General features: G+C 41.7%; 1 protein-coding gene across 2 annotated transcripts in view; it reads left to right on the top strand.

Moving 5' to 3' along the window:
* SPTLC3 (serine palmitoyltransferase long chain base subunit 3) overlaps nucleotides 1-26692 on the top strand; it is a 98024-nt gene that overhangs the window by 14800 nt on the left and 56532 nt on the right. Inside the window, exons 1-6 of one of the 2 annotated variants that reach the window (XM_029071631.2) lie at nucleotides 2383-2626; nucleotides 2716-2901; nucleotides 7713-7867; nucleotides 8613-8761; nucleotides 19207-19331; nucleotides 20407-20500. In XM_029071631.2, the coding sequence (XP_028927464.1) occupies nucleotides 2579-2626; nucleotides 2716-2901; nucleotides 7713-7867; nucleotides 8613-8761; nucleotides 19207-19331; nucleotides 20407-20500 (757 nt within the window). In that variant the 5' untranslated portion in view covers nucleotides 2383-2578. Of the gene's footprint in view, nucleotides 1-2382; nucleotides 2627-2715; nucleotides 2902-7712; nucleotides 7868-8612; nucleotides 8762-19206; nucleotides 19332-20406; nucleotides 20501-26692 lie in introns of those variants that run through there. The other variant, XM_039913180.1, reaches the window with a different exon arrangement.

Below are 26692 nucleotides of genomic sequence, written 5' to 3'. Positions count from 1 at the left end.
GTAAAGTAGGCACAATCTTCCACAAAGAACAAGAATTGAGGATGTTCCATTTTCCAGGACACAAATCTATTGGCCTTCTAAATTCATTCAGTAGTCCAGAAGGAAAAAAGTCAAATGGCTTCCCAAGACTGTCACTCCTAGTTTAATCACACGGAAATAAGTAGCTCAACCTAGGGGTGCCTGCCTGACTTGAGGCTACTCATTTAACTTTTCAGGATCTCTGTTACTTAATAGATTAAATGAGGATAATGCTAGCCACCTATCTTTCAGGAATGTTGTGAAAATAAATGACATCATGTCTGCAGAAGTCTTTGATCTCTGCAGAGATATGAGGAAATATTAGATATAATAATACTAAGTGTTGTGGTTGTTTTTAAACTACCACAATATGTTAGATCTTTAATTTCCTGAGGAAGCCTAATGGATTTGTATATATATTTTCCAGTACTTTATTTTCCCTTATAATGGGGGTGGGGTGTTCTTGTAGAACCCCGTATTAAGGAAAGTTCACTACAGCATTTCTCTTTATTTCAAACTTCTGTCAGTATTGTGCTCCAGGCAAGGAAGGAGGGTGACAAATTGCAAGCCAGTTGCTTCAGTTGAAGGAGGAAGAAGGAAGAATGAATCCGCTTTCCTTCCTCCATGGGGTGGGATTTAAGATGAATAGCCACTAAATAAAATGAGGAGAGCTATTCAAGAAGGGTGATAGGGAAGTAAGGAAAGTAAACAAAATACTGATCACATTACAGTTCTCCAGGAATGTTCTGGTGAAATGACCAAATAAGTGCCTATTTTAAGAGAAGTTTTAAGGTTTGTTTTTCTGTCTGTTTGCAGTATTTTATTATTTTTGTTGTTGAAAAATTTTGAGGCCTCAGAGTAGTCAAATCCCTGAGTTAGATCAGGTCAGCACAAAACCAAGCCAGCCAGGTTGGGTCAGAACCCGGTTCCTTGTGCACCACTTTTCAGGTGTTCCCAAATGGACAAGGCAGGCAAAACCGGAAGAAGCGTGGAACTCTCTGCTAAGGTCACTGCTGAATGTGTGTCATGACACTACAGGTCCAGCAAGTCCCAGGGGTGAGTTTGGGGACACTTCTGGCCTGAATCGGCTCACTTTTAACTTGGCACTGCTCCTCCATCATGTTGTAGCCATTGTTAAAGTGGGCCAAACCAGAATAATGGGATCGGTTGCCGGGCCAGGCTTGGGCAAGATGTAGGATGGCCCTGAACAGGCCAAGCCTGAGACTTCCTGTCCTTTCCAGCCTCTAACCCGGAGTTAAATACCATTGACTGACTGATTGAGTATGGGGTGGTCATTCCCCCAGTTTTATAATAACAATTAATAATAACTATGGTATTTGTTGAGTGCTTATTATGTGCCAGGCATTGCACTAACCGTTGGGGTTGATACAAGCAAATCGAGTTGGACACAGTCCCTATCCTCTGTGGGGCTCACAATCTCAATCCCCATTTTCCCGATGAGGTAACTGAAGCCCAGGGAAGTGAAGTGACTTGCGCAAGGTCACACGGCAACCACACGGCAGAGCTGGGATTAAAACCCTTGACCAGGCCCGTGCTTTATCCGCTATGCCACGGTGCTGCTAAACCTCAATTTCCTAATAATGTGGTGAGACCCCAAAATAGCAACTGACTTTTTTGCCTAATTCTGGGATGCCTAACAGTCTAGTTTTAGTGCGTCTTAGTTGTAAATCAGGATTGAGAAAAGAAGCAGAAACATTGCAGGATAAATTGGTGTGCCCCTCTGACCACACCCCACATCCCTCTAGACTTTAAGATCATTGTGGGCAGGGAATGTGTCTACCAACTCTCTATTGTATTATCCCAAGCATTCGGTACAGTGCTCTGCACATGGCAAGTATTCAATAAATATCATTGATTGAGTAATTGATTATGCAGAGTTGACAGCCATTCCAGAGAGAGACTGTTCAACCTAATTCCTGGTTCTGCTTTGAACTATTGACCTTGGGCAATACCTCTCAACTAGGAGAAACAGCATAGCGTAGTGGATAGAGCATGGGCCTGGAAGTCAGAAGGTTGTAGGTTCTAATCCCAGCGCCGCCACTTGTCTGCTGTGTGACCTTGAGCACGTCACTTCACTTCTCTGGGCCTCAGTTCCCACATCTGTAAAATGGGGTTTGAGACTGTGAGCTTCATGTGGGCCAGGGACCGTGTCCAAGCCGATTTGCTTGTACCCAACCCAGCGTTTAGTACAGTGCCTGGCACAAGGTAAGCACTTGCCAAATACCATCATTATTATTCAGAACTTGGATCTCTCATTGTGAGCGCAGCAAAATAGATTGTGTGATAGACGTTAGGTAACTGGAAAGCTTAATTGGCACTCCGGAACCAGGTGCCTACGATTAATAACCGAGGAGTAAAGTCTGAAACCAATTTAAAAGTGGGACTGGACACCAACCGGAAATTACATGAAGTGCAATGTAGGGATAGAGTGGTCATTTTCTACCATGGTGACCTCTTAGAGCTTGCCTTCCTGATCTCTGTTCTGCGTACGACCTTTTCCAATAATCCATGCAATTCAAGCAGCTCCTACCATTTGAAAATGCTACATAGAAATCAGGGCCTTCCACCACCAGGAAACCTGATTCAAGTACTATCACTATTTCTGTATCAAAGCAGTCATTTGAATGAATGCCTAGTTGGATTGGGTTAATTCTGAATGATTTTTTCTCTTTTCAGCCAAATGGAAAACCACATTTCTACAAGAAGCCATTTATTGAATCCTTCGAACAGGCACCGATATACGTCCCTGTTCTCACTTACTTGGGTTATGGGATTGGGACACTGTTTGGATACCTCCGAGACTTTCTGAGAGACTGGGGAATAGAAAAATGTCATATAGCAACAGAGCGAGAAGAACAAAAAGTAAGTATGAGAAACTGTAATTTGTATTTGGAGTGGCAAATTAATTGCAGTGCTTTTATCCATCAGGCTCGATCATTTTCACTTCCTTGAAATGTAATAAAAGATGGGCCCTCGAATCAGTGGAGTCAGATTATTTGGCTTCCAACACCCCTTGTGTCTCTCTTCACTTAGTTTTCAGGGTTTTCCACAAAAGTTCACCTGACGCATGTTAATAATGTTTAGAGCTTGGAATGATTTTTGTCATTCCAAGACAAAAAGATTTTTGTCTTTTAATTGGGTCTTTCGCTTCAGAACCCTGGTGCAATTTTGGTGGATTCAATTCCGTTTTTAGGAGAATGTTTTTAACAGTGCTTTAAAAATGTGGTAGATGCTTTGAATAACTCTAAGGAATGAGTGTAAAATGTTCATAAAGTATTTTTATAGGAGCCTGTGCATGTACATACATCTACATGGAGTGCTAAAATCCTTGAATTGTTCCCATCGTTTCTGTTTTCACAGGTGTAATTTAGAAGATTCCTTCAAACATCCAACTCTTTCCTACTTGTGATCCCATAAAAATAGAAAAACCTAAAAGATTTTTCACTGAATCAGACCAGTGTTCTGTCTAGGTCAGCAGTCCGCCTCCAGCAGAGGCAACCAAAGTTGCTTGGACGAACAGTGTCATGTTTTTCCTACTCTCATGGTTAAGGATATGCCACTAACCTGCTTCACTCTATCATACATATATTTATTCAACTCTTCAATCAGAGACAGAATCCTGGAACAGATGGATCGTTAGACAGCTTATATGTCTTTGGGTTCTTGGTTTAACATCCCTAACTTTTCTGTTTAACATTCCTAATGCTCCCTCCAATAATCCATTCCAAAGATTTGTCTTTGAGGTTAATACTAATAGTAATAATGATGATGGTGGTATCTGTTAAGCGCTTACTATGTGCCAAGCACTGTTCTAAGCACTGGCGTAGATAAAAGGTAATTAGCTTGTCCCACGTGGGGCTCACAGTCTTAATCCCCATTTTACAGATGAGGGAACTGAGACGCAGAGAAGTTAAGTGACTTGCCCAAAGTCACCGAGCTGACAAGTGGTGGAGCCGGGATTAGAACCCACGACCTCTGACTCCCAAGTCCCTGCTCTTTCCACTAAGCCACACTGCTTCTCTTGCTGCTTGTTAACCCTTTATGAACCTTCGACCTATTCTGCTTGTAAAACTTCCTGGAGCAATGAATTCCATCTACTTACTCTGAATATAAAGAGAAGCTTTCCCTTTATTTTGTCTTGAACTTACCACCTTTAAACATCAGTGGATGCTTTCCAGCCCTGGTGTTATGGGATTTGGTGAGTGATGATGCTCTGTTAGCTTAGCCCTGGCTTACACTCATCATGATGTTAAAAAGTTTGAACATAACTCCACTTAGCCTTTTTTCTTTCCAGACTGAAGAGTCCTATAACTTTCAGCCTGTCTTCATTCCAAAGCTTCTCCGACCCCTGTCCATTTTGGTTGCTCTTTTCTGTGCCTTCTCCAGCTATATTTTGCTTTCCTAAAACGCGGCAAGCAGAACTAAACACGGTATTCCGTATGAGGTACCGTACGTGGTCTGTCTTGTAGCAAAACTCTCTTTAATGTTTTGTTTCTAAGCCCTTTCTAATTTTGCTCAACATTTTGTTAACCTTTTGGCTACCACTGCATAGTGAATCAATGATTTCAGGAAAACATATTTACCAGATTCACGTCCAATCACCAATAGATATTAACCAAGTGGATACTACATACAAACTTTTGAATGCACAAATTTGAAAGACTAAAAAGTGATGGTCATGACCCACTAGACCGCACAGTCCAGTTCAACACAACTAGAGAAGTAGTGTGGCCTAGTGGAAAGAGACTGGGCCTGGGAGTCAGAGGACTTGGGTTCCAATCCCGGCTCTGCCAATTGTTTTCTATGTGACCTAGGGAAAGTCACTTAACTTCTCTGTGCCTCAGTTTCCTCAACTGTAAAATGGGGATTAAATACCTGTTCTCCTTCCTACTTAGTCTTTGAATCCCAAGTGGAACAGGGACTGTGTCTGGCCTAGTTAACTTACACCTACCCCAGCATTTAGAACAGAGTCTGACACATAGGTGAGCACTTAAAAAAAATATTATAAAGAAAAAACAAACAGAAGAGGCAAACAAAGATAGCCAAAACAAGGTAGAAAACACATTGTATTCATAATCAAAAAGAGGATAAAGCCCTGACAGAAATATGACTGGGGGGAATTTATCACATTTGTGTGCTCATGTACATATCTCTCCCCCTCTTCACCACCTCTCACAAACACACACACACACACACACACACACACACACACACACACACATTTAAATTCATTCTGGGGAAATAATCCCCAACATTAGAAAGTGTCTTTTTCAGAGAATGGAACCACCTAGATCAGAAGACCTGGATTCCAATCCCAACTTTTCCTCTTGCCTGCTCTGTGGCCTGGAACAGTTCATTTCTCTTCTCTGTGCCTCAATTTCCTCATCTATAAAATGGGGAATTCAGTATTAGTTCTCCCTTCCCCCTAGGTTGTGAGCCCCAAGTGGGACTGGGACCATCTGTGATAAGATTATTTTATTTTTTGTTATTATTGCTTATTTATTATTTAGTACAGTGCTTGGCATATAAGTGCTTCACAAATATTATTATTATTATTTCTATTATTAATATCATTACCAGGCCAATTGCTCCATTGTCTTTTGAAGAAAACAAGTCTTTATGTGTGTGCTTCTCCATTTCTGTTTGGGTTTAAGAATGTGGAAGGGTATTTCATAAAACTTCTCTTCGGTTATATTGAAGATATTACTGTCTCATCTCCCCTTTTTGCCCTTTCTTGTGTGTATCTTATGCAGTTGGCTCTATACCCCTTAAGAACTTGATATTCATCCTAACCCTACAGCATTTATGTACATATCCTTATACTCTGCCATTTCTCCCATCAGTAATTTATTTTAGTGTCTGTTTCTCCGACTAGACTGTAAACTCCTTGTGGGCAGGGAATATGTCTACCAACTCTGTGGTACTGTACCCTCCCAAGTGCTTAGTACAGTGCTCTGCACACGATAAGCACTCAATAAATACCATTGATCAATCTCAGGCCTGTGAATTGGCAGTCACTTGCATATTTGGAATGGGTATTTCTGGGCAGCAGAAATCTTTTTCCCTAACCGAAGGCCTTGGACCATCCCTATGAGGAAAGAGTAAATTCATCATGGTGAAGCAATAATGCCTAACCCTGTCATGCACTTGACTTCTCTGGGGAAGAAAGCCAGGAGGGTGAGTCAGAGAGGGGGTGGATAGGAGGGTTTTTGTTTTACTTGAGAGATTTCTTGGATAACCAGGTGGAAGTATCATTCAAGCTGGGCAAAGGACAGTTTGGTTTCTGGTGTAGGCCAATGTGATGTGGAAGGGCTGAGACCTGGCAGACTTTGTAGGGGAGGGAATTTTAGGCTGGGGGCATAATGTGCGTAAGGTATAGGAGGTGGGTGAGGCAGAAAGGGTACGGTTAAAGGATGAAGCACTTATATGCCAAGCACTGGAGAGTAGTGGGTGAAGAGAGCCAAAATGCCTAATGGGGAGTGTTGGTGAAGTTACTCGAAGCCATGTGTAAAGAGTTTTCTGTGGTTTTGTTGATGTGAAAGGAGGTGGACTAATAATAATAATAATAATAATGTCGGTATTTGTTAAGCGCTTACTATGTGCCGAGCACTGTTGTAAGCGCTGGGGTAGACGTAGGGGAATCGGGTTGTCCCACGTGGGGCTCACAGTCTTAATCCCCATTTTACAGATGAGGGAACTGAGGCACAGAGAAGTTAAGTGACTTGCCCACAGTCACACAGCCGACAAGTGGCAGAGCTGGGATTCGAACTCATGAGCCCTGACTCCAAAGCCCGTGCTCTTTCCACTGAGCCACGCTGAGGAATGAACACATCTGCAAAGTGACATTTCAAGAAGGTGATCTGTGTGGGTCAGAGTATGGACTTAAAATTGGGAAAGAGATAGGAAAATTGGGAGTGGGATAGTGATTAGGAGGAAAGATGGAAAGCTGTGTTTCAGACACGTTGAGACTAAAGTGTCAGGCCATCCAAATGGACATGTGTTGGAGTCAAGAGGTGAAATTGAATTGTTCTCTCTACACCCTGCTTACATCCACCTCTTCAAGCTTCCCACCTATCCACACTTTCAACAATCTACATATTGACATATAATAGCACCCAGTTGTTCTCCATCTTTTCTCTCTGGCCCTTGAATAAAATGGTTTGGAAAAGAAATTCCGCAGTCTGCTATTTCCTCTGCTTTCCATTGCATTACCGTTGGGCATGATTACCCGAGCCACACGGAGGCATCTAAAAGACCTAGTTATAGCTCTTGCCCTACAAGTGCTGGCTTCATGTGGAGATTGGAATTCAGGTCTTACAGTTGTTTTTTTCTTGACTGATAAAGGTTGTTCTTTAAATTGAAATTAATGTTGGTATTTGTTAAGCGCTTACTATGTGCCGAGCACTGTTCTAAGTGCTGGGGTAGACACAGGGGAATGAGGTCGTCCCACGTGGGGCTCACAGTCTTAATCCCCATTTTACAGATGAGGTAACTGAGGCACCGAGAAGTTAAGTGACTTGCCCAAAGTCACACAGCTGACAAATGGCCGAGCTGGGATTCAAACCCGTGACCTCTGACTCGAAAGCCCGTGCTCTTTCCACTGAGCCACGCTAAATTCTTAAACGAGAGGAAAATGTACAGCCAAACTTAATCATTTGTCTGTCTCCTTCCAGGATTTCGTGCCCCTCTATCAAGACTTTGAGAATTTTTATAAGCGGAACCTCTACATGCGTGTCCGTGATAACTGGAACCGTCCGATATGCAGTGTCCCAGGGCCTCAGTTCGACCTGATGGAGCGAGTGACGGATGATTACAACTGGACTTTTAGGTCAGTCAAGCTATAGGTGGTGGCAGTGGTAGCTGTTGGGTTGGGAGAAAATCCTTCTTTGAGAAGCATCAGGATGTGGAGCAGTTCTTCAGATGTATAAACCTGACAACTGAGAGCTGGCTGCTCCTGATGAAGGTGTTTTTCTCTTTGTAGTGTAATTCCAGTGAAGCAATTCACAATGATGAAATTTTTCAGCTTGGCTTAATGCCTACTATAATTGAAATAATGTCATTCCGGCTTGCACAAGCTCTGGGAAAAAGATCTTTCCTGGGCACGAGCTCTTTAGCCTGTGACATTTTCCAGTTTCTCAGGAAATGTCTCTCAAACAATCTCTCCTCTCCCCCTTTTCTCCCAGAGAGGCAGAGATTTCTAAAATACCATCTCTCTTCTAGGATGATATTCTTGGGAGCCCTTTTGATAGTCATGAAATGCACCTCTTGAGAGAATTAAGAGCTAGATAATACCTCGTGAGGACAGAAAGTCTTTCATCACGAAGAAATCCAAGCCTTCTACAAGATTTATTTTGTATCACTGCATACCCTCTCTGCCCCAACAAGACATTTATTGAGAAGGAAGGGAAATGAAAAATGGCCACTCCTTTTAAAAATGGGAGATAACTTTATTAGGTGGGCTATAATTTTCCAGTAGGAATCTGGTGGAGGTATTACTTGTGTCTTTTCTTTTTTAAAAAACGTGAACATAAAACAAAATTTATCAGGTAAACCAACTCTCTTCTTCTCTGCAGATTTACTGGAAGAATTATTAAAGATGTCATCAACATGGGGTCATATAACTACCTCGGCTTTGCTGAAGCCAACAGTCAAAGTATGAAGACAGTGAGGGAGGTGTTGGAGAAATATGGGAGCGGGGTGTGCAGCACCAGACAAGAGATGGGTATGTGCGGACATACACCTGCTAAACTTACTCTTCGGCCCTTTTCCTCTATTATTTTCAGTTTACTGAACTATTTAGAGTCTCCGTCTCTTAGTTCACTTCTTTCCGATCTCTGTTCTCAGTGCCTCCAAAGAGTTAAAGTAATTAAAATGGAATTTTAAAATCTATTCTTGGAACTCCCAATCTGAATTCAGTAAACAAAATTTTAGCTCTGTTTGCAACAGTTGAAGTTGAAAAGGGGAAATATAAAAAGGACTAGAGGCAAAAATCAAAACCAAGGTATTTATGAAGGCTTGCAAGTCTGTGCTCATTTTATTGATTTCGATGTTTTCAAAGTTGATGATGTTCTTACGTTTAAAAGTTGCAGGGTTTTGTAGTAAATTCAGTTGACCTGAATGGCGCTTGAGTTGGGAAAGGAAAAAAAAAACCTACCAAGAAATTAGTCTTGGGTTTCCCAAACTTGCAAAGCATGGTGGACAAAAACCCATTTGAGAATGGTTTAGTTCTGAATTCATTCTTTGCCAGATGCTTTCTTTTCTAGTAAACACAGCCCAGTGAATCAAAACTAGCTTCCAAAGTGACTTACTTTCACATACTTTTCGTCACTGGCATGTCCAGACCTAATGAATTCCCTCACCAAACCACTACCACCACTCACTAGACAAGTACCGTTATAAGGAGTAAGAGGATCCTCTTCTACCTCATATCCCCCTTTCCGCATGCATATCATCATCATCCAGCGTTGTTAATTAAGTGTAGATGTGGGTATGACACTGCTAGTTTCTGCAAAAAGGAACATAAGTCCATAGAACAAAGTTAATCTTCCACTATTCTATTGTTCCCTGCAGAACCAGGAAATTTTATGAAATCGCAGTCATTTTACCGAACTTGCTAATGATTTACAGATCTCCTCTTGATAATCCTATAAAAATAAACGAGTCTGCAGTTTCTAAAAACTGAAACAAAAGAATTTAGGGTGGAAAGTAGCATTGATGAGCCTTCAAAAGGAACTTCAAACCCTGTGGGGTGCTTACAATAAGTGATAGGGAAAGTCATTTTGTTCCATAACATATAAATGTCTATTATACATGTGACTGGCTTTAGGATTATATTTATATTTAGATGATTATGAAAGAGATGATGGGAAATAAGGTAAACATTGGACGTTTAGATTAGAGCCCAGGTTCTTCTGAGTCCCAGGTCCATGCTCTATCCACTAAGCCATGCTGCTTCTCTAATCTCAATGCCTTCATTTCTGACAGTGCAATGACAGTACCAGGGATGAGCCTTAGGATCTTCATAAAATTTTAAATCCAACCAAAACTGATTAGTAAACCTGGGTTTCTTGATAGTGTCATCATCATCAGTGGTATTTATTGAGTGGTTGATGTGTGCCGAGCACCGTATTAAGTGCTTGGGAGAATAGCAGCATGGCCTTGTGGACCAAGCATGGGCCTGGGAGTCAGAAGGTCATGGGCTCTAATTCCGGCTCCACCACTTGTCTGCTGTGTGACCTTGGGTGGGTGGCTTAACTTCTCTGTGCCCCAGTTCCCTCATCTGTCAAACGGGGATTAAGACTGTGAGCCTTATGTGGACAGATACTGTGTCCAACCCGATTATCTTGTATCTAACCCAGCACTTGGAACAGTGCATGGCATATAGTAAGCACTTAACAAATACCATGATTACTTATTAATATTACAACACAAGAGAGTTGGTAGACACCTTCCCTGCTCACAGTGAGCTTACAGTTTAGAGGGAGAAAATGCTTCCACAAGATCTACACTGGATTGAAGTCTCTAGGTTTCTTCCTGCACTGTCCTGACACTAATATGCAGAAAAAAATAAATTTCTGGCTGTGCTCCTCTGTAACACAAACCCTCTGGGATATTGGGTGTGCCTGGTTGGCGGTACTCTTTGGTAGTGAGTCGATAAGGGCTCTGACTCGGATCTTGCCAGCGGTGATGACCAGTAAGGCTACACCACATTTATGTAATCAGCTTTCTTGCCACTTTGCTTCAAGATTGGGATAATAGTGGCTTCTGGAAAATCCGGTGGCTTTTCCTCAGGTATGTTGAGGAAGAGTCTTGGCAATTTTCCATCAAGAAATACCCTGCCTGCTCAAAGAGCTCAACAGTTATGCCCCGTGATTGAGAAGCTTTTCCATTCTTAATAGCCCATGCCGCCATGTGATTTCCTTAAAAGAGGGGACCATTTTACTCTTGTTTGAAGGGCTTCGCTTGCAGTGGAAGGGTTCTCAGAGTCAAGAGAGGTCTGGAAGCTGACAATTCCTAGCCTATGAAAGGAGGTCATGAAAATGTTGTTGCCATCGTTTGAGAATTCACTTCCTGCCTGGGGTGAGACAGGGAGCGGTCTACACTCTTGGATGACGCTCTCACAGTGTGTGTGGGTCCTTTATAGATTCTTCAGGGATGCATAACCCTTGGCTTAGTTTCGGTTCCCATAGCCCTGGATGTTGGCAGCTTTGGCATCCCACCACTTGTCATGCTTGTTTCTTGGCTTATTTTGTGTGCCCCAGAGAAGACATCCCTTTTGTTAGGATATGAGGAGCTGCAAGGTATGGACAGGGCATCATTGATTGAAGTAAAACAATTAACTCTTTGATCTCAGAATCATTTTCCTCGGACTAGTCGAGAGTCAACAAACCCTACATTTGTATCGGCTGTTTTGTTGGTGTATCTTGAAGAGTCAACAGTCTCTATGAGCACATCATAAAGACACTGGAATTTCTTCCTTTCTCAAGAGTGCTTTGGGGAAGCTTCTATATGTATTTCATTTTCCATGAATTTAGCTATCTGTAATCCTATATACTATCAAATGATGGCTGATCTTTTGATACTCAACATTGTGGATAGAGGAGCAATTGGAAGATCACTGTCCAAAAGGAATGTTGTAAAAAGGTCTGACACTGTGGACCACCCCGTTTAAGCCAAGATTAAATAATGTGTCTAAGAGAATGGGGTGGTCCATAATCTTGGCTTCACTGACACTCTCCTCTCCAGGTTCTCTTCCTAGCTTTCTATCCACCCCTTCTCAACCTGTTTTGTAGGCTCCTCCCCTATTTCCTCCCGCAAATAACACTGGGGTCCGTCATGGTTCAGGTCAAGGTCCACTCACTCCCCTGGAGAACTCATTTACTCTCAAAGCTTCAACTACCACCTTTATGCAGATGATTCCTAAATCTACCTCTCCATCCTTGACCTCTCTTTCTCTGCAGTCTCGCATTTCCACCTACCTTCACGATACCTCTACTTGGATGTCCTCAATTCTAAAACTTAAGACACCTCAAACTTAAGATTTCCAAAACAGAACTGTCATCTTCCCACCCAAATCCTGTCCTCCCCGGGACTTTCCCATCACTGTAGACTACACTGGCACTTGCCTGCTGTGTGACCTTGAGCAAGGCACTTAACTTCTCTGTGTCTCAGTAATGTCATCTGTAAAATGGGGATTAAGATTGTGAACCTGTTTGCCTTGTTTCTATTCCAGTGCTTAGTGCAGTGCCCGGCACATAGTAAGTGCTTAACAAATACCACAATCATCATCATCATTATTATTATTACCATCTGTGGGGTCAGCGAGCTGCTAGGCCTCCCATAGAGACAAACTGCCACGTTACTTCTGGGAAGTCTGGCCGCAGCCCAGAATATATGAGCCTAGCACCTCCAAAATAAGCATCCTAAGGTCCCTCTTTAGTCTTAATTATCTTAGAAACAATTGATCTTATTTCACAGATCAGGAAACTGAACCAGAATCGATGGTAATACTGAGAGTAGCTTCTGAAACCTCCAGCTCTGGACAATTTATGGTTTATCTTTTCAATCTCATATGAGGAGACTTCCGTTTTCATTTGTGGCAAACGGTGTCACTTTCAATTGGTCTGAAGCCAAAGTTTTCCCGACATCTGTATTTCATTTTACTTTATGGTCAAAGAATATCATTTCAATCACTTAAAGCAAGTTTAAACCTGGTGATTCTAATTTTTTAGTTGTCATATTCCTAATATGTCAATTATCTTGCCCTTCTAAAGCAGTCTGGCATGGTTGGGATGATATAGGGCCTTTCTTTCCTATGACTGTAGGAAACTAAATATCCCTCAATGGCGGTCTGCCTCTCTTAGTGGAGAGTTGAGTGATGCCTAGTAGGAGCTTAGCAAATCTCAACACTTGACAGAAGGAGAGCAAACACCTTGGTCAAGAAAATACCTACTGGCATCTGGGACTTTTATGAAAGGATCTCATAGAGACCTACTACTCGTCTCTCATAATGAAGGGGCCTGAAAGCTGACACTTCTTCACCCTTTTAAAATTATACACTTTTAAAAATAAACTTAAGAATGCTCTTCAGTTTCTGAGGATTGAAAAGGGAAAACTACCAATCTAATTCCAAAGTTGAAAAATAATAGCAATGGTATTTGTTAAGCACTTACTATGTGCCAAGCAGTGTTCTAAGTACTAGGGTAGATACAAGGCAATGAGGTTGTCCCATGTGGGGTTCACAGTCATCATCCCCATTTTCCAGATGAGGGAAGTGAGGCATGAAGAAGTTAAGTAACTTACCCAAAGTCTGGTAAATGGCAGAGCTGGGATTAGAACCCACGACCTCTGACTCCCAAGCCCGGGCTCTTTCCACTAAGCCACTCTACTTCAAACAAAGAGTTTCTCTTCCTCCCTGGAGCTTCTTCAGGGCAAACCCACTTTGCAATCATCATAGCTTAACCTGTTCTTCATTCAACATTGACTGGCAACGATGAGTTGGCCAAGATAGAAATCTGGGCCACCAAAAGTTCATCTCCTCTAGCTCATCACAGCACCATTTGGGGAAATCTGGGACCCCAAAAGTTCATCTCCTCTAGCCCATCAAGCACCATGGGACTGTATGAGCCACTGTGGAAAATCAGTCAATCGATGGTATTTATTGAGTGCTTACTGTTTGTGATCACTGTACTAAATGCTTGGGAGAATGCAACACAGCAGAATTATTTTCGCTGCCCACAATGAGCTTGGTCTAGAAACCTCTCCAGATGCAATATGGCATAGTGGATAGAGCATGGAACCGGGAGTAAGAAAATCATGGGTTCTAATATCGGCTCTGCCACTTAATAATAATAACAATAATGTTGGTATTTGTTAAGCGCTTACTATGTGCAGAGCACTGTTCTAAGCGCTGGGGGAGATACAGGGTAATCAGGTTGCCTGACATGAGGCTCACAGTTAAAGCCCATTTTACAGATGAGGTAAGTGAGGCACAGAGAAGTTAAGTGACTTGTCCTCAGTCACACAGCTGACAAGTGGCAGAGCCAGGATTCTAACCCATGATCTCTGACTCCCAAGCCCGGGCTCTTTCCACTGAGCCATGCTGCTTCACAAGGTCACTTGTCTGCTATGTGGCCTTGGGCAAATCCCTTCACTTCTCTGGGCCTCAGTTACCTCATCTGTAAAATGAAGATTGAGACTGTGAACCCCACATAGGACAGGGATTGTGTCCAACCTGATTTGCTTATATCCACCCCAGTGCTTAGTGCAGTGCTTGGCATATAGTAAGCGCTTAACAAATACCATAGTTATTATCGTGTTGTATTTTTGGTCTCAGCAATTAATTTTATGAATGTATTCGCTTCAGATTCATTAGCTAGCATATAAATCCCTACTCTCACCATATGCCATTTAGGTAGATTTCAAGTGCACTGAAAGATGCAAAATGTTCACTAGCACTATTTAATTAGGGTCATAGTGATGGTGTAAGTGATCGATTACCTAAAAAATTACCCTACTGATAGCAGCAGGAAAATGTTTAATGTGTATGGAAATTTCTTCTATTCTTGACTTCTTTTAGCCAGAGTAATTTCATTTAGCTCCAAGTAAGAAAGGCTGTGGAATCTCTCTTCTGGAGATCTCTGAAACCATGCGTGTCTGGTATATTGTTGTATTGTGCTTTCCCAAACACTTAGTACAGTGCTCTGTACACATTAAGCACTCAATAAATACGATGGACTGACTGAGAAGGGTTAAATGTAGGTCTGCCAAAAAAAGGGAGAGATTGACTATGTCCCTTTCAGTTGGGAATTCCATTATTCTGGGCATCTTCTGTTTCACTGTAAGTCTTGATTTCTGAGTGGCAGTCAAAGTTTAGGAATCACCTTATTCCTGTTCCGTAACTTAGGGTCTCTTCTGGCTTCCTATGGGAGGAGGTATCATTAGCAATGCCAATATCAGTTGAACGTTACGAGATAATGTAAACCAATTTTCTTTTATTTTGGTACAGGCAACTGGTTTGTGCACAATTACAAACTCATAGAGGATAATTTGTCTGTTGTTGCAAGAGAGGACAAGATGGTTTAAATTTAGTGCTGCCAAGGTCAAGTGATAGGTAAGGAATTTGAGCATTTCTCCATTGCTGAGCTTTAGAAGGCTAGTGCAGGATCTGATTTAATTTGACTCTCAACCCAAGAGTCCTATGATCTTGCGTTCTCAATGTTTGGGATTTAGAATGCAATAAGACTAGCACTCGTTTCAAGTGTCCCAGCCATGATCCTAATTCATTTCTGGAAGGCACAAGAGCTATCACTGCATTTTCCAAGGGGAGAAAAGGGAGAGAGACAGGCAGAGAGTGAGAGGCTAAAATGAATGAGAACCAACACAGGAAGGGAAGATCAGGGTAGAGTAAGCACCATCTTTTTTTTTCCTAAGACATCAGCTTTACATTCCTGTTAACATGTGCAGTAGATTCCTGTGTGACTGCTCCTTATTTCTGTTTATTATTTATTGAACAGTCAGTCTGAGTCCTGGAAAATTGAGTTACATAAAACTACTGAGGACAGGCCTCTCCCAGACTATACAGGACTAAGGTTGAGAGGATGTCTCCCATTCCACCTTCCTAGGGGGCACAGATAATGCAGATGTGCAGGGCATAATAGTGTCTTCCTCAAGAAATGCAGTGAGAGTTTCATCACAACCTAAGGTGATATCCACAGGAACCTGCCACAGTCTGAATTTCAGCAGAGAAGGAGGTGGGTGGAGGTTATTTTCTCCACTGAAACTCTAGGAGAAACTTTGTTCTAATCTGTGGGGCTGCAAAAACAGCACTCCACTTATTAAGAATACCTGCCCTCCGGGCAATTACATTCCAAGAAAGCAGGGCACAGCTCTACGGAAAGCATACAGAGCTACACTGATTACTTTTATAGTTAGATTTATTGTGTGTTAGCTTTGATTTTTCAGTACCTCTGTTGTCCATTTTAGCACATTTTAACATATCCAAATTCTGCAGTCCATGCAGAATTCTCTTTTCAGTATCCTGGTGTTACACATCTGAGGTTCAAAGAAATCCACTTCTCTGAAATGTATCAGGAAATTTTATATGGCCATAGTGTAAGGGTGGGTAAATTCAATTCTATGAGATTACACAGGTTGCACAGATTCCACACAGTCACAAGCCATGCTCCATTCTAGATTATGAAATCTTTATCTCAGATAATATGCTGATCCTGAATGTGTCCTTCATGCAGTGGAATAGCTAAGCCTAATGGATATGGTCAGTGAGTTCTTACAGGTTCTCATGTCCCAAGGGGAATTAGGAATACAATGGAGTGATAATATGTGAGAAAAATGTGCAATTTTACAACTTCAGTAACCATAACACAATGAAGGCAGCTGACCCGTGCTCTTCTTCTACCCTCTCTGCCCTTAATTCTACTGTAACTTGGAGCTAAAAATTGGTCTGGCAATTGAGAGAGAAATTTACACTTAGAGGCAGGGATATGTGCGTGCTTTGAAGGGAACACGGGTAAGCCAGACTTAAAGTGAACGTTTCCACTAGGACCTTGATCTGATCCTGAAAAAGCAAAGTAAGGTTTGGGGAAGGATCGCCTGCCCGGGAGTCAGAGAACCTGGGTTCTATCCCTGGCTCTGACACTTGTCTGCTCTGTGACTTCGGGCAAGTTGCTTAACTTCTCTGTGCCACAGTTCCCTCATCTGTAAAATGGGGATTCAATAGCTGTTAGCCCTCCTACTTACATGGTAGGCTCCTTGCATTTTCCAAGTGGAAAAAAGAGATTATCTTCTATCTACTCCAGCGCTTAGTACAGTACTTAGCACATAGTAAGCACTTGACATATACCACAGTTATCAATTATTATAATTTTGAAGGATTAAAATTGTGATTTCAGTAGAAAGTAGAAGTTGGAAAGAGACACAAATGTAAAAGAGTCATGTGAAGGGAACCTAAGCAGATTTTCTCAGCTTGAGTGGAGAGCATGAGCTGTGATACAGCAGGCTTTGGAAGCTATTTAGTGCTCACGTTAGTAGTAGTTCTCATAATAGTATTTACTAAGTGCTGACTCTGTCCAGAAAACTGTAATTAAAATCGGGAACGAGTATATAGGTGGGAATTAGACACAGACCCCGAGAGGCTCACAATCCATGAATTTAGGTTGTATAGGGAAGAAATGTTTGGGGATACAGTGGGAGTAATGAGTTGTCATTTGATTCTTGTGGTGATTGACAGCCTCTGCAGACATCTGGGAAGGCAGCTCACCTCCTCCAAGAGGCCTTCCCAGACTGAGCTCCCCCTTTTCCCTCTGCTCCCTCTGCTGCCTCTCTGCCCCCCCTTCACCTCCCCTCAGCTAAGCCCCCTTTCCCTCTGCTCCTCCCCCTCTCCCTTCCCCTCCCCTCAGCACTGTGCTCGTCCACTCATTTGTATATATTTTTATTACCCTATTTATCTTGTTAATGAGATGTACATCCCCTTGATTCTATTTATTGCTCTTGTTTTTGTCTGTCTGTCTCCCCCAGTTAGACTGTAAGCCCGTCAATGGGCAGGGATTGTTTCTCTCTGTTGCCGAATTGTACATTCCAAGAGCTTAGTATTCATTCATTCATTCATTCAATAGTATTTATTGAGCGCTTACTATGTGCAGAGCACTGTACTAAGCGCTTGGAATGAACAAGTCGGCAACAGATAGTACAGTACAGTGTAGTTAGTACAGTGCTCTGCACATAGTAAGCGCTCAATAAATACTACTGAATGAATGAGGCTTGAGGAATGAGATTCTCACCGGGTGGATAAGATAGATCCAAGGGGAGATGGAAAGATCAGATGTACAGATACCTGCAAGTAATCCAGGAAGAATGACAGTGCAGGGAGTCATATTTTGGTGGAAAGAGCATGGGCCTGGGAGTCAAAGCACCTGGGTTCTACTCCCGGCCCTGCCCTTGCCTGCTGCGTGACCGTGGGCAAGTCACGTAAATTTGTGCCTCTGTTTTCTCATCTGTAAAATGGGGCTTAAATTCTCTTTCCTCTGATTTACACTGTGAGCTCCATGTGGGATAGGTTCTGTGTCCAACCGATCATCTGTCCTAAGCCCCAGCAGAGTGCCCATCACGCAGTTAGCGTTTAGCAAGTACCATAAGAAAAAAAGACCAGATTTCTGACAGGCTGGATACGGGAAATAAATGTGATAAAGATGACTCTCAAGATATGCTTGAGTGTTTGAGTGACAGTGTTACGGGTAATGCAGGGGCTTCATCCAGGAAGCAAAGAAAGAGGTCTGTTCCTGTAACAGCTGAAATGCTAATTTGATCCTTCGTAGAATAACAGCGCTGAAACTCCTGCAAAACTAGAGGATTTCCAGTAGCTCCAATAAACTAGGCTCCGTTAGCGCGTGGTGGGCAAGGAACACGTCTACTGTACTGTATTATACTCTGCCAAATGTTTTGCGCAGTGCTCTGCATACGGTAAACACTCAATAAATACCACTGATGGATTGATCCGTTAGCAGCAGGAAAAATACTTGGGAAAATATCCAATTAACTCTGATGAGGGCTCTTCCCAAACCATTTTTTCTGCACTGCCTTGATGTCAATTCTGATATTCAGAGTTTTACCCACAATCACATAGTTTAGTCTTTTTGGCAAGGATCCGTGCCTCACTTTCCAACTGAAAGGCGTAGTAATAAAAACCCTCGGAAATAGGAATTTGATTGGAACCTTAAGTACGGTGTCAGTGTTTTATCAGAGTTGTGAAAATGAAATGTTCTGGAGGTGAAACGGCTATATATAATTTCTTATTCGTATAACCGGGAATGATATCATGAAATGGGGTAAGTAAAGGTTGGCAGTCGTAGTCATCCCCAATAGGAACAACCCTGGAACTGGAGTAACAGTGTTGATACCCAGAAAAATTCTCATTCCTTTCATACCTCTCTTCCACCCCTCCCATCTCTCTCCCCTTCCCTAAAGTGGCCTTTGACCTTTGTGTGCCTTTCTGGGAAACTCAATATGGTTTTTGTGCATGAGCCCTGAGTGGGACAAAGTCTGTGTTTCAGTAAGTTATATTTACATCTATTCCAGTGTTTAACATCTAATAGGAGCTTAATAAATCCCCAAGCTACGATGACACATCACATCCTGTATTTCCTACTGCAGGTAATATGGATAAACATAAAGAGTTGGAAGACTTGGTGGCTCAGTTCCTGGATGTAGAAGCAGCTATGGTGTTTGGAATGGGATTTGCTACTAATTCCATGAATATTCCAGCCTTAGTTGGGAAGGTGAGACATATTTAAAACAATAAGATTTTTCCTCTTACATAACAATACTTAACATGGGAATGTAGATCGTGCCCTTGGTGGTGATTCAGAAATGGCTGACAAAATAATAGTATTTAGGAGTAAATACTCTTTCCCGTGGTTTGGAAACAGGATTGGAAGTCAGAGAAAGTCTAAGAATCCAAGCTGGTTCACTGCATGACGAATGAATTCACCTAACCTCTCAGGGACTGACTTCCCCTTTATTGTCAGGAGTTGTGAGCAGCATTTACGGGGCAAAGGTCTTGAAAAATGAAGTGATTTAGGATAATTAAATTTGGCTATCCATTCTTCCTTCATCAAGAAAAAAACTCCTTGTCATCATTACTAAATTATTATTGTATTGAAATTCAACACTCCCTGGTTATCCATCCCAATAATTTATGATCACTTTCAATACTTCATTGTGATGTGTCTAAATCTCTTTCGTTGTCACTGAGGCTTTCATATTTACCTGCTTTCATAAATCTGCATAAGGGGAACATTTGAGGATATTTTATTATCTCTACTAATAATAATTGTGATGATATTTGTTAAGTATTTACTATATACTAAACACATTAATCATATTTATTGAGTGCTTACTGTATGCAGAGCACTGTATTAAGTACTTGGGAGAGTACAATATTACAGAGTTGGCACTTTCCCTGCCCACCAGGAGCTTATAGTCCAGAGAATCTAAGGGTAGATAATGTTTTCAGGTCATACACTGACCCGTCCCTCATGGGGCTCAGAGTGTAAAAATAGGAGGGAGAACATATATTTAATCCCCATTTCACAGATGAGGAAGCTGAGGCACAGAGAGGTTAAGTGACTTGCCCAGAGTCACATAGCAAGCTAGTGGCAGAGCAGCGATTAGAACCCAGTCCTCTGTCTCCCAGACCTGTGCTTTTTTCACTAGGCTATGCTGCTTTCTCTGCCTAGCAGTTTACCGACAAGGTTCAGAAAGAATTGCTCTTGGTAATGACTTGTTGGTTCTGTTGCGACTACGACTCCTGCCACTTTCTAACGGACAGTGGACTTACTTTTTTTTCCACAGGGTTGCCTCATTTTAAGCGATGAGCTAAATCACACCTCTCTCGTCCTCGGCGCCAGGCTCTCGGGTGCAACGATAAGGACTTTCAAACACAACAGTGAGTATCTCATGGAAACTATGATCAACAGGCGCTTCAGAGGCAGGGAGGAAGAGGCAGTCAGAAAGAACTGGCTCAGAGTCAGTCTGGGGAGGAAAGAGAGAAGGCCACGGGCAACCCTGACTCAGGAGCGTTTCTGTTAGCTTCTGTCAGCTTGGAACCTGCCCCACCTTATTACCCTTTCCTGATGCTCCCAAATCCGCTCTGTCCTGGTCCTGCTGCCCCTCGGTGTTGATTTGTTAGAAACTCCTGATGCATAGGAAGTCAGCAACACCCATGTTCTTTTAATACATATATTCCTAGCTTTATTACATGATGTCACATTTGATTTTAAAAGGTTCCTTTTAATCACCTTTGGCCTTAAGTACATGTCAGCATTAGCTCCACTGGGTAATTACTGAATTTAACTCCCTGCTGTAGGGTGGTTGTAAAGACTAGCCGCAGAGTGAGGCCAGATCTCAAGAGACAACCTGTCTGTGGACATCGAGACTTTCTGACCCCTGGTTCTCCTAAGGTCATCAACAAGTCATGCCTTAAATCCCTCTACACTCTATACCAATAATTTTTCCAGTACAATTTTAGTAACTGGAGTCTACCACTTAACTTGTACTTTCATTCTCTGAAATCTAGGATGTAGCATCCAACATCCCTAACTCTCCCTTTTAATTACCCATCCAGGAACTTCTCTATTAAACCCTTCTGGAGTTTCCTAATTTTTCTATCTTTTTACCTCTAGCATACCTAACTTTTCTTTTATTTGCCCAGTGTAGAGCTCCCATACACAAAAGTTTTGTGTGGTATTGTTAAATCAGACAGTGGCATTGCGTCCATCTGCACAAGACAAGCATGATTTTCCAAGTGAATGTAAAAATGTGTTTCTTAGGCAAGTCTATATTGGATTAACAGAATGTCAGGCACTAATTTAATTAGAGATTATTCCAGACAAGAAAAATCTATAACTTTGGAACCAAGGTCCATTAATCCCATTCCCAAGCTTGCCCTTGAAATACAGATGTCATCACTTGCACCTGGTTGGGGGCTGCATATCAAGTTTTTCCACTTCTATCCCTGCTTTCCCATTGTGCTGATGTCCTAGGAGATCTCTAGACTGTCACCAGAGATCAAGATGGCCAATTGCACGGAGAGGGAAGGGGTATAGGGTGGAAAGCTCCCTGAGGCAGAAATCGTGTCTGACAGTGCTATTGTATTGTGGTTCTCCCAGTCATTTAGTACAGTGTTCTGCACATGGTAAATTCACAATACATACCATCGATTGAGTCGACAATATTAATAATAATAATTACTGTGGTATTTGTTAAGTGCTTACTATGTTCCAGGCACTGTACTAAACTCTGGGTGGATACAAGATAATGGGGTTGGACAAAGACCATCAGCAGCTTTCAAATTAACACACCTCAGAGCTACCTGGGTGGTTCACGTCTAAGTAATTTTTTTTAAGGTATTTGTTAGATAATTGCTATGCGCCGGGCACTGTATAAAGTGCTGGGTTAGATACAAGTTAAACAGATTGGACACAGCCCAAGTCCCACATGGAGCTTACACTCTTAATCCCCATTTTACAGGTGAGATAACTGAGGCACAGAGAAGTTAAGTGTCTTGCTCAAGGTCACCCAGCAAACAAGTGGCTGAACTGGCTTTAGAACCCAGATCCTTCTGACTTCCAGGCCTATGCTCTATCCACTAAGCCATGCTGCTTTCCCATGCTGTTTTTGCATTCCCATTATGACCCTGTTAAAAATGTACTTTGCAAACCATAGTTTTCTCCCAGCTGTTTTGAGTAACCACTCTTAATATTCTTAATATTTGGTTAGCGCAATGCGCCATTTTGAAAAACTACAATTTTCTCCACACTGCGCATAACATGTCGGCTGCTACCCCCAGCTCGATCCACACTGTGCTTTTAGCCGCGACTTTATCAATAGGTCATTATTAGACTGAACTGGGAACCTAAAGGTGACTGATTAAAGTTCATTTTTCAGTAAATTCACTATTGCAACTTCTTCCCCATGTGATGCTATTGAACTACTTACACAATAACAGCATGAAGCACAGTGAACAGTGTCAGGACCACCTTTAATCTGCAAATATGAAACATTTACTAAAACCTGAATGACTCTATATATAACTGGTTTAGAATGCTTTTTATGTGTGTGGCTGTCTCAAATCTGGAATTTGATATGTGTTGGAAGCCATGGATTCCCTAAACTACTTTCTCCCATAAGGTTTCGGTTTTATCCACCATGGTTTTGTCAACCACAGTGAGAGTCCGCATGACCTAATGGGAAGAGCACAGGACCAGGATAACCTGGTTCTAATCCAGCTCTGCCACTTGCCTGTTTTGTGACCTTGGGCACGGTACTTAAAGTATTTTAGGCCTCCATTTCTTCACTGGCTAAGTAATGTCATTCATTCACTTTAGCTAGTTCACTTTTATTCTGCCCCCCACCCCCATGTTCATATATCAAAAGTATCAAAGAAAATCAGAATTAAAACCTGTGTCCAAAATGCTTTCAATATCCTTGTGAATCCTCCACAGAGTAAGAGGTTTGAAAATTCAGAAAAGAGCAGGCAAGTGGTAGAGCAGGGATTAGGTCCCAACCCCTTCTGACTCCCAGGCCCATGCTCTATCCACTAGGCCATACTGGTTCTTCAAGTATCTGTTCAAGCAAAGCAATTACAGATGAGTCCTTAGGAAATGGGCTAATGTGTTCTTAGCTTTGCTCACATTAACTTACTTTATAAGGCCCCTCTGTAAGTAAGCATGCAATCTAGATAACTTGACCTGCTGGAGTCTCTTAGAACCCAGTGGTAATTGGAGAGGACATGGAAGGGAAAATCCTATTTATTTTGACCAGCAGTCTCCTATCCTCTTGTAGTTTTAGTGAATAGCCAAACACATGCCTTTTCTTCTGGGTACAATTTCTCATCTCTTTTGTGCTCATTCAGCTCCTGCTACGTTGGAGAAAAATAAACAGGGACATATAAACTTGTACATACGCAGCTGTCTCTGAAATCCTGCTTTTTTTTCCTGTAGGCAATACTCTCCATTTGATAGTCTATGTTTTCTCTAATTATAATGATGTTTTGTTTGTATGTCCTACTCATTTTTATCAAGATTTCACCTGAAACTAAATTTCAGTCTAATTCACAGTGCTACAACAACCTTATGATGGAGAAAATCCACAGGGAGGCAGTGTGGCCTACTAGGTGGGAAAAGCATAATTCTGGGCAACAGAAAACCTGGAAAATTGCCTCACGGGGGCAAAGTCAAATTGGTTATTTCCTCTGTAAAAAAAAAAAGCAATGGTCTGGGTGTGATTTCAGGCAAGTCATTTAATCTTTCCGAGCCTCCATTTCCTCATCTGTAAAATGGGGATAGTAACATCAGCCTTCTGTTCCTTTCAGGACTGCTTTGTGGGTAGGGTTATTAACGTGAAGAGGTTTGGAAAAATTAAGTCCAGTATATATTCCAATATTATTATTTCCGTAATAAAAACATTCCCTAGCAATAAAATTTCACCATTTTTACTTGACCTTATCTTAGAACTTGCTCAGCTTAGTTCAGGAGGGCTAACAAAGAAAAACTATTGTTTTATATTACAAAAATTACCCCGTTTTCAAAGTACTCTGTAAGCCTCAGAATGAAACCAAAAATTGGATTTGTCTTCAGTGTCAGTTACTCTTCTTTGGATTTTATACATTGCAGTTTTGATCAGGTATTGCTTTCTCTTTGCCTTTTGAGCTCCTTAGTCCCACTAGTGTCAAAAGGAATTTGAAAACGGATAAAAGCAGTGAACTAAGCCATAGAAGAAGACTGGTATCTAAATAGGTTTGAGGTTCTTAACAAACACTGATAATCTTCAATTTACTTAGTAAATTTACTTAGTAAATTAATGGTCCAGGTGTCTCACTCCCTCGAAGGAATTAGAAATGCTTTGAACCAAGGTGGTTTACACCCTTTGCTACTGAGAGTAGAACCGCATCAGGTTCCAGTGGTTCAAATTACCTCATGCCCACAGAATCTTCTGCAAATCCCAGTTCTTCACAGAAGCAAAAGCTTTAGGGTGGTAACTACAATGCTTGAATGGACTAAGTAAGGAAGCTGTAGGATCTGTCCCTTGACTTTAAAAAGAGATTAGATAACCATCTGTCTTATTTTGTATCTACCCCAGTGCTTAGTTAGTACAGAGCCTGGGCATTAAGCAAAATACCATAAAGTATTATCATTATTATGTAGAACTTTCACTGCCTCTGGCCCAACCACCTCTAGGATTCCCAAAAATATTTACAATAGCATAGACTATCATTGTATAGAAACAACTTTCATTTCTTAGTTTGTGTCACATGATTCTTTCCCCTCATAACTGTCAAGAAACATGAAGTGAATGCTTAAGACCACATGGATTGTTTTACTCATCAAAACAACTAAGATAAGCACTTCTCTGTACTTCTCGAGGTGTTGGGAGGATTAGCGTAATGCTCGAATAAGTGTTTTAATAAGCATTATTATTAAAAATCCCTTGCAGATGTTAACATGTGGCTCATTGAAATTGTAGAATCCCACCAGGCCTTCCGAAAGTACACTGTAATCCTCTAAATTCCTGGGGGTCTGTAACCCAAACACTGTAGCATTGTGCTTCAGGGCCTGCAAACCTAAAATGAAACTGACCAGAAACAGACTTTGGTTCCAATATCTGAGCTGAGAGCAAATCATCATGGATCTTTTCCATCTCTAAACTTCTGTGTTTCTAAGAGGTCAACTAGTTCTTCCCCCTGCCAGGGGAGACTTGATTGATTGATTTTCCTTCTGCTTTAGGATCACAGTGACACAACACAAAGGGTTTTTTGTGAGGTTCAGATGAAAAGCTTCACCCTTGAAACTCCCATTTCGGGTTGGATGCAGTTGTTTCCGCACACTGGGGAGTGTCCAAACTCCCTCATCTACAGTGTACACAGATCCAAAAGCCCAATACATTTGGTTTATTTAAAGCCTTATTGTAGGGCGCTGACATGTAACCAGCAAGCCTGGCAAGGAACTTTTTGGTGATCAAGACTTTCATTCTAAAGATAATTGTCTAAAAAAAAAAAAAAACCCAGAAAACAAAAGAACCCAAAAAACCTGTTATTTATTTTGTTTGACCCAAAGCAACCAACCACCCCAATCGGCAGCAGATCCAACATTGACTTTTTAAGTAATGCAGAATTCAATGCACCGGAGTTTATTTTATAAAAAAAAAACTACTGCACTGGGACTTGCTTCCTTTTGGGGAATCAGGTTTCCATACCTGAATATAATAGCTCTCAGACCCAAGTTGATAAATGGGAGTCCTGATGCTCAAAAGATGCTAATTACTTCAATCCTGTCCGTGCCATTTTCACAATAACGACTTGAAATCGGAGGAAGAAGTTGATAATTTAATGAAATTGCCTTTTTATTTCTTAGATTGCCATCTAGTGGACAATAGTGTCACCTGCGATGAATTTAGTTGACTGAAGAGAATTGTTGGGCCTGATCTGAAAAAAGCATAAAAATATGATCAGAAATACAGGGATATCTAACCCCCAGATAAAGAATTTGGAGATGGAAAAGATTTCACCTGAGCCTCTTAGGTCAGAGTGGTTAATAATGTTGGTATTTGTTAAGCGCTTACTATGTGCAGAGCACTGTTCTAAGCGCTGGGGGAGATACAGGGTGATCGGGTTGTCCCACGTGAGGCTCACCGTCTTCACCCCCATTTTACAGATGAGGGAACTGGGGCCCAGAGAAGTGAAGTGACTTGCCCACAGTCACACAGCTGACAAGTGGCAGATCCGGGATTCGAACCCATGACCTGTGGCTCCCAAGCCCATGCTCTTTCCACTGAGCCACGCTGCTTCTTTAGCACGTCCCAACATACCACATTTGATATTAACACGACCCCACGGTTCTTATGTACATATCTTGAAATTATACCTTACAAAGTACTTATTTATATTAATGTTTGTCTCCCCTTCTAGAGTCTAAACTCGTTATGGGCAGGAAACGTTTCAGATAATTCTGTCACTTTGTACGCTCCCAAGTACTTAGTGCTCTGCACATAGTAAATCGCTCAATAAATAGGATTGATTGACGTGACCTAATGGGAAGAGCCAGAGCCTGGGAGTGAAGTCAGAGGACTTGGTTTTCGTTTG

This window comes from Ornithorhynchus anatinus, chromosome 9 (genome assembly GCF_004115215.2).
Source record: "Ornithorhynchus anatinus isolate Pmale09 chromosome 9, mOrnAna1.pri.v4, whole genome shotgun sequence".
Classification (NCBI taxonomy): domain Eukaryota; kingdom Metazoa; phylum Chordata; class Mammalia; order Monotremata; family Ornithorhynchidae; genus Ornithorhynchus; species Ornithorhynchus anatinus.
The sequence above is the reverse complement of the archived record's forward strand: the minus strand, read 5'-3'. Positions and strand labels throughout refer to the sequence as shown.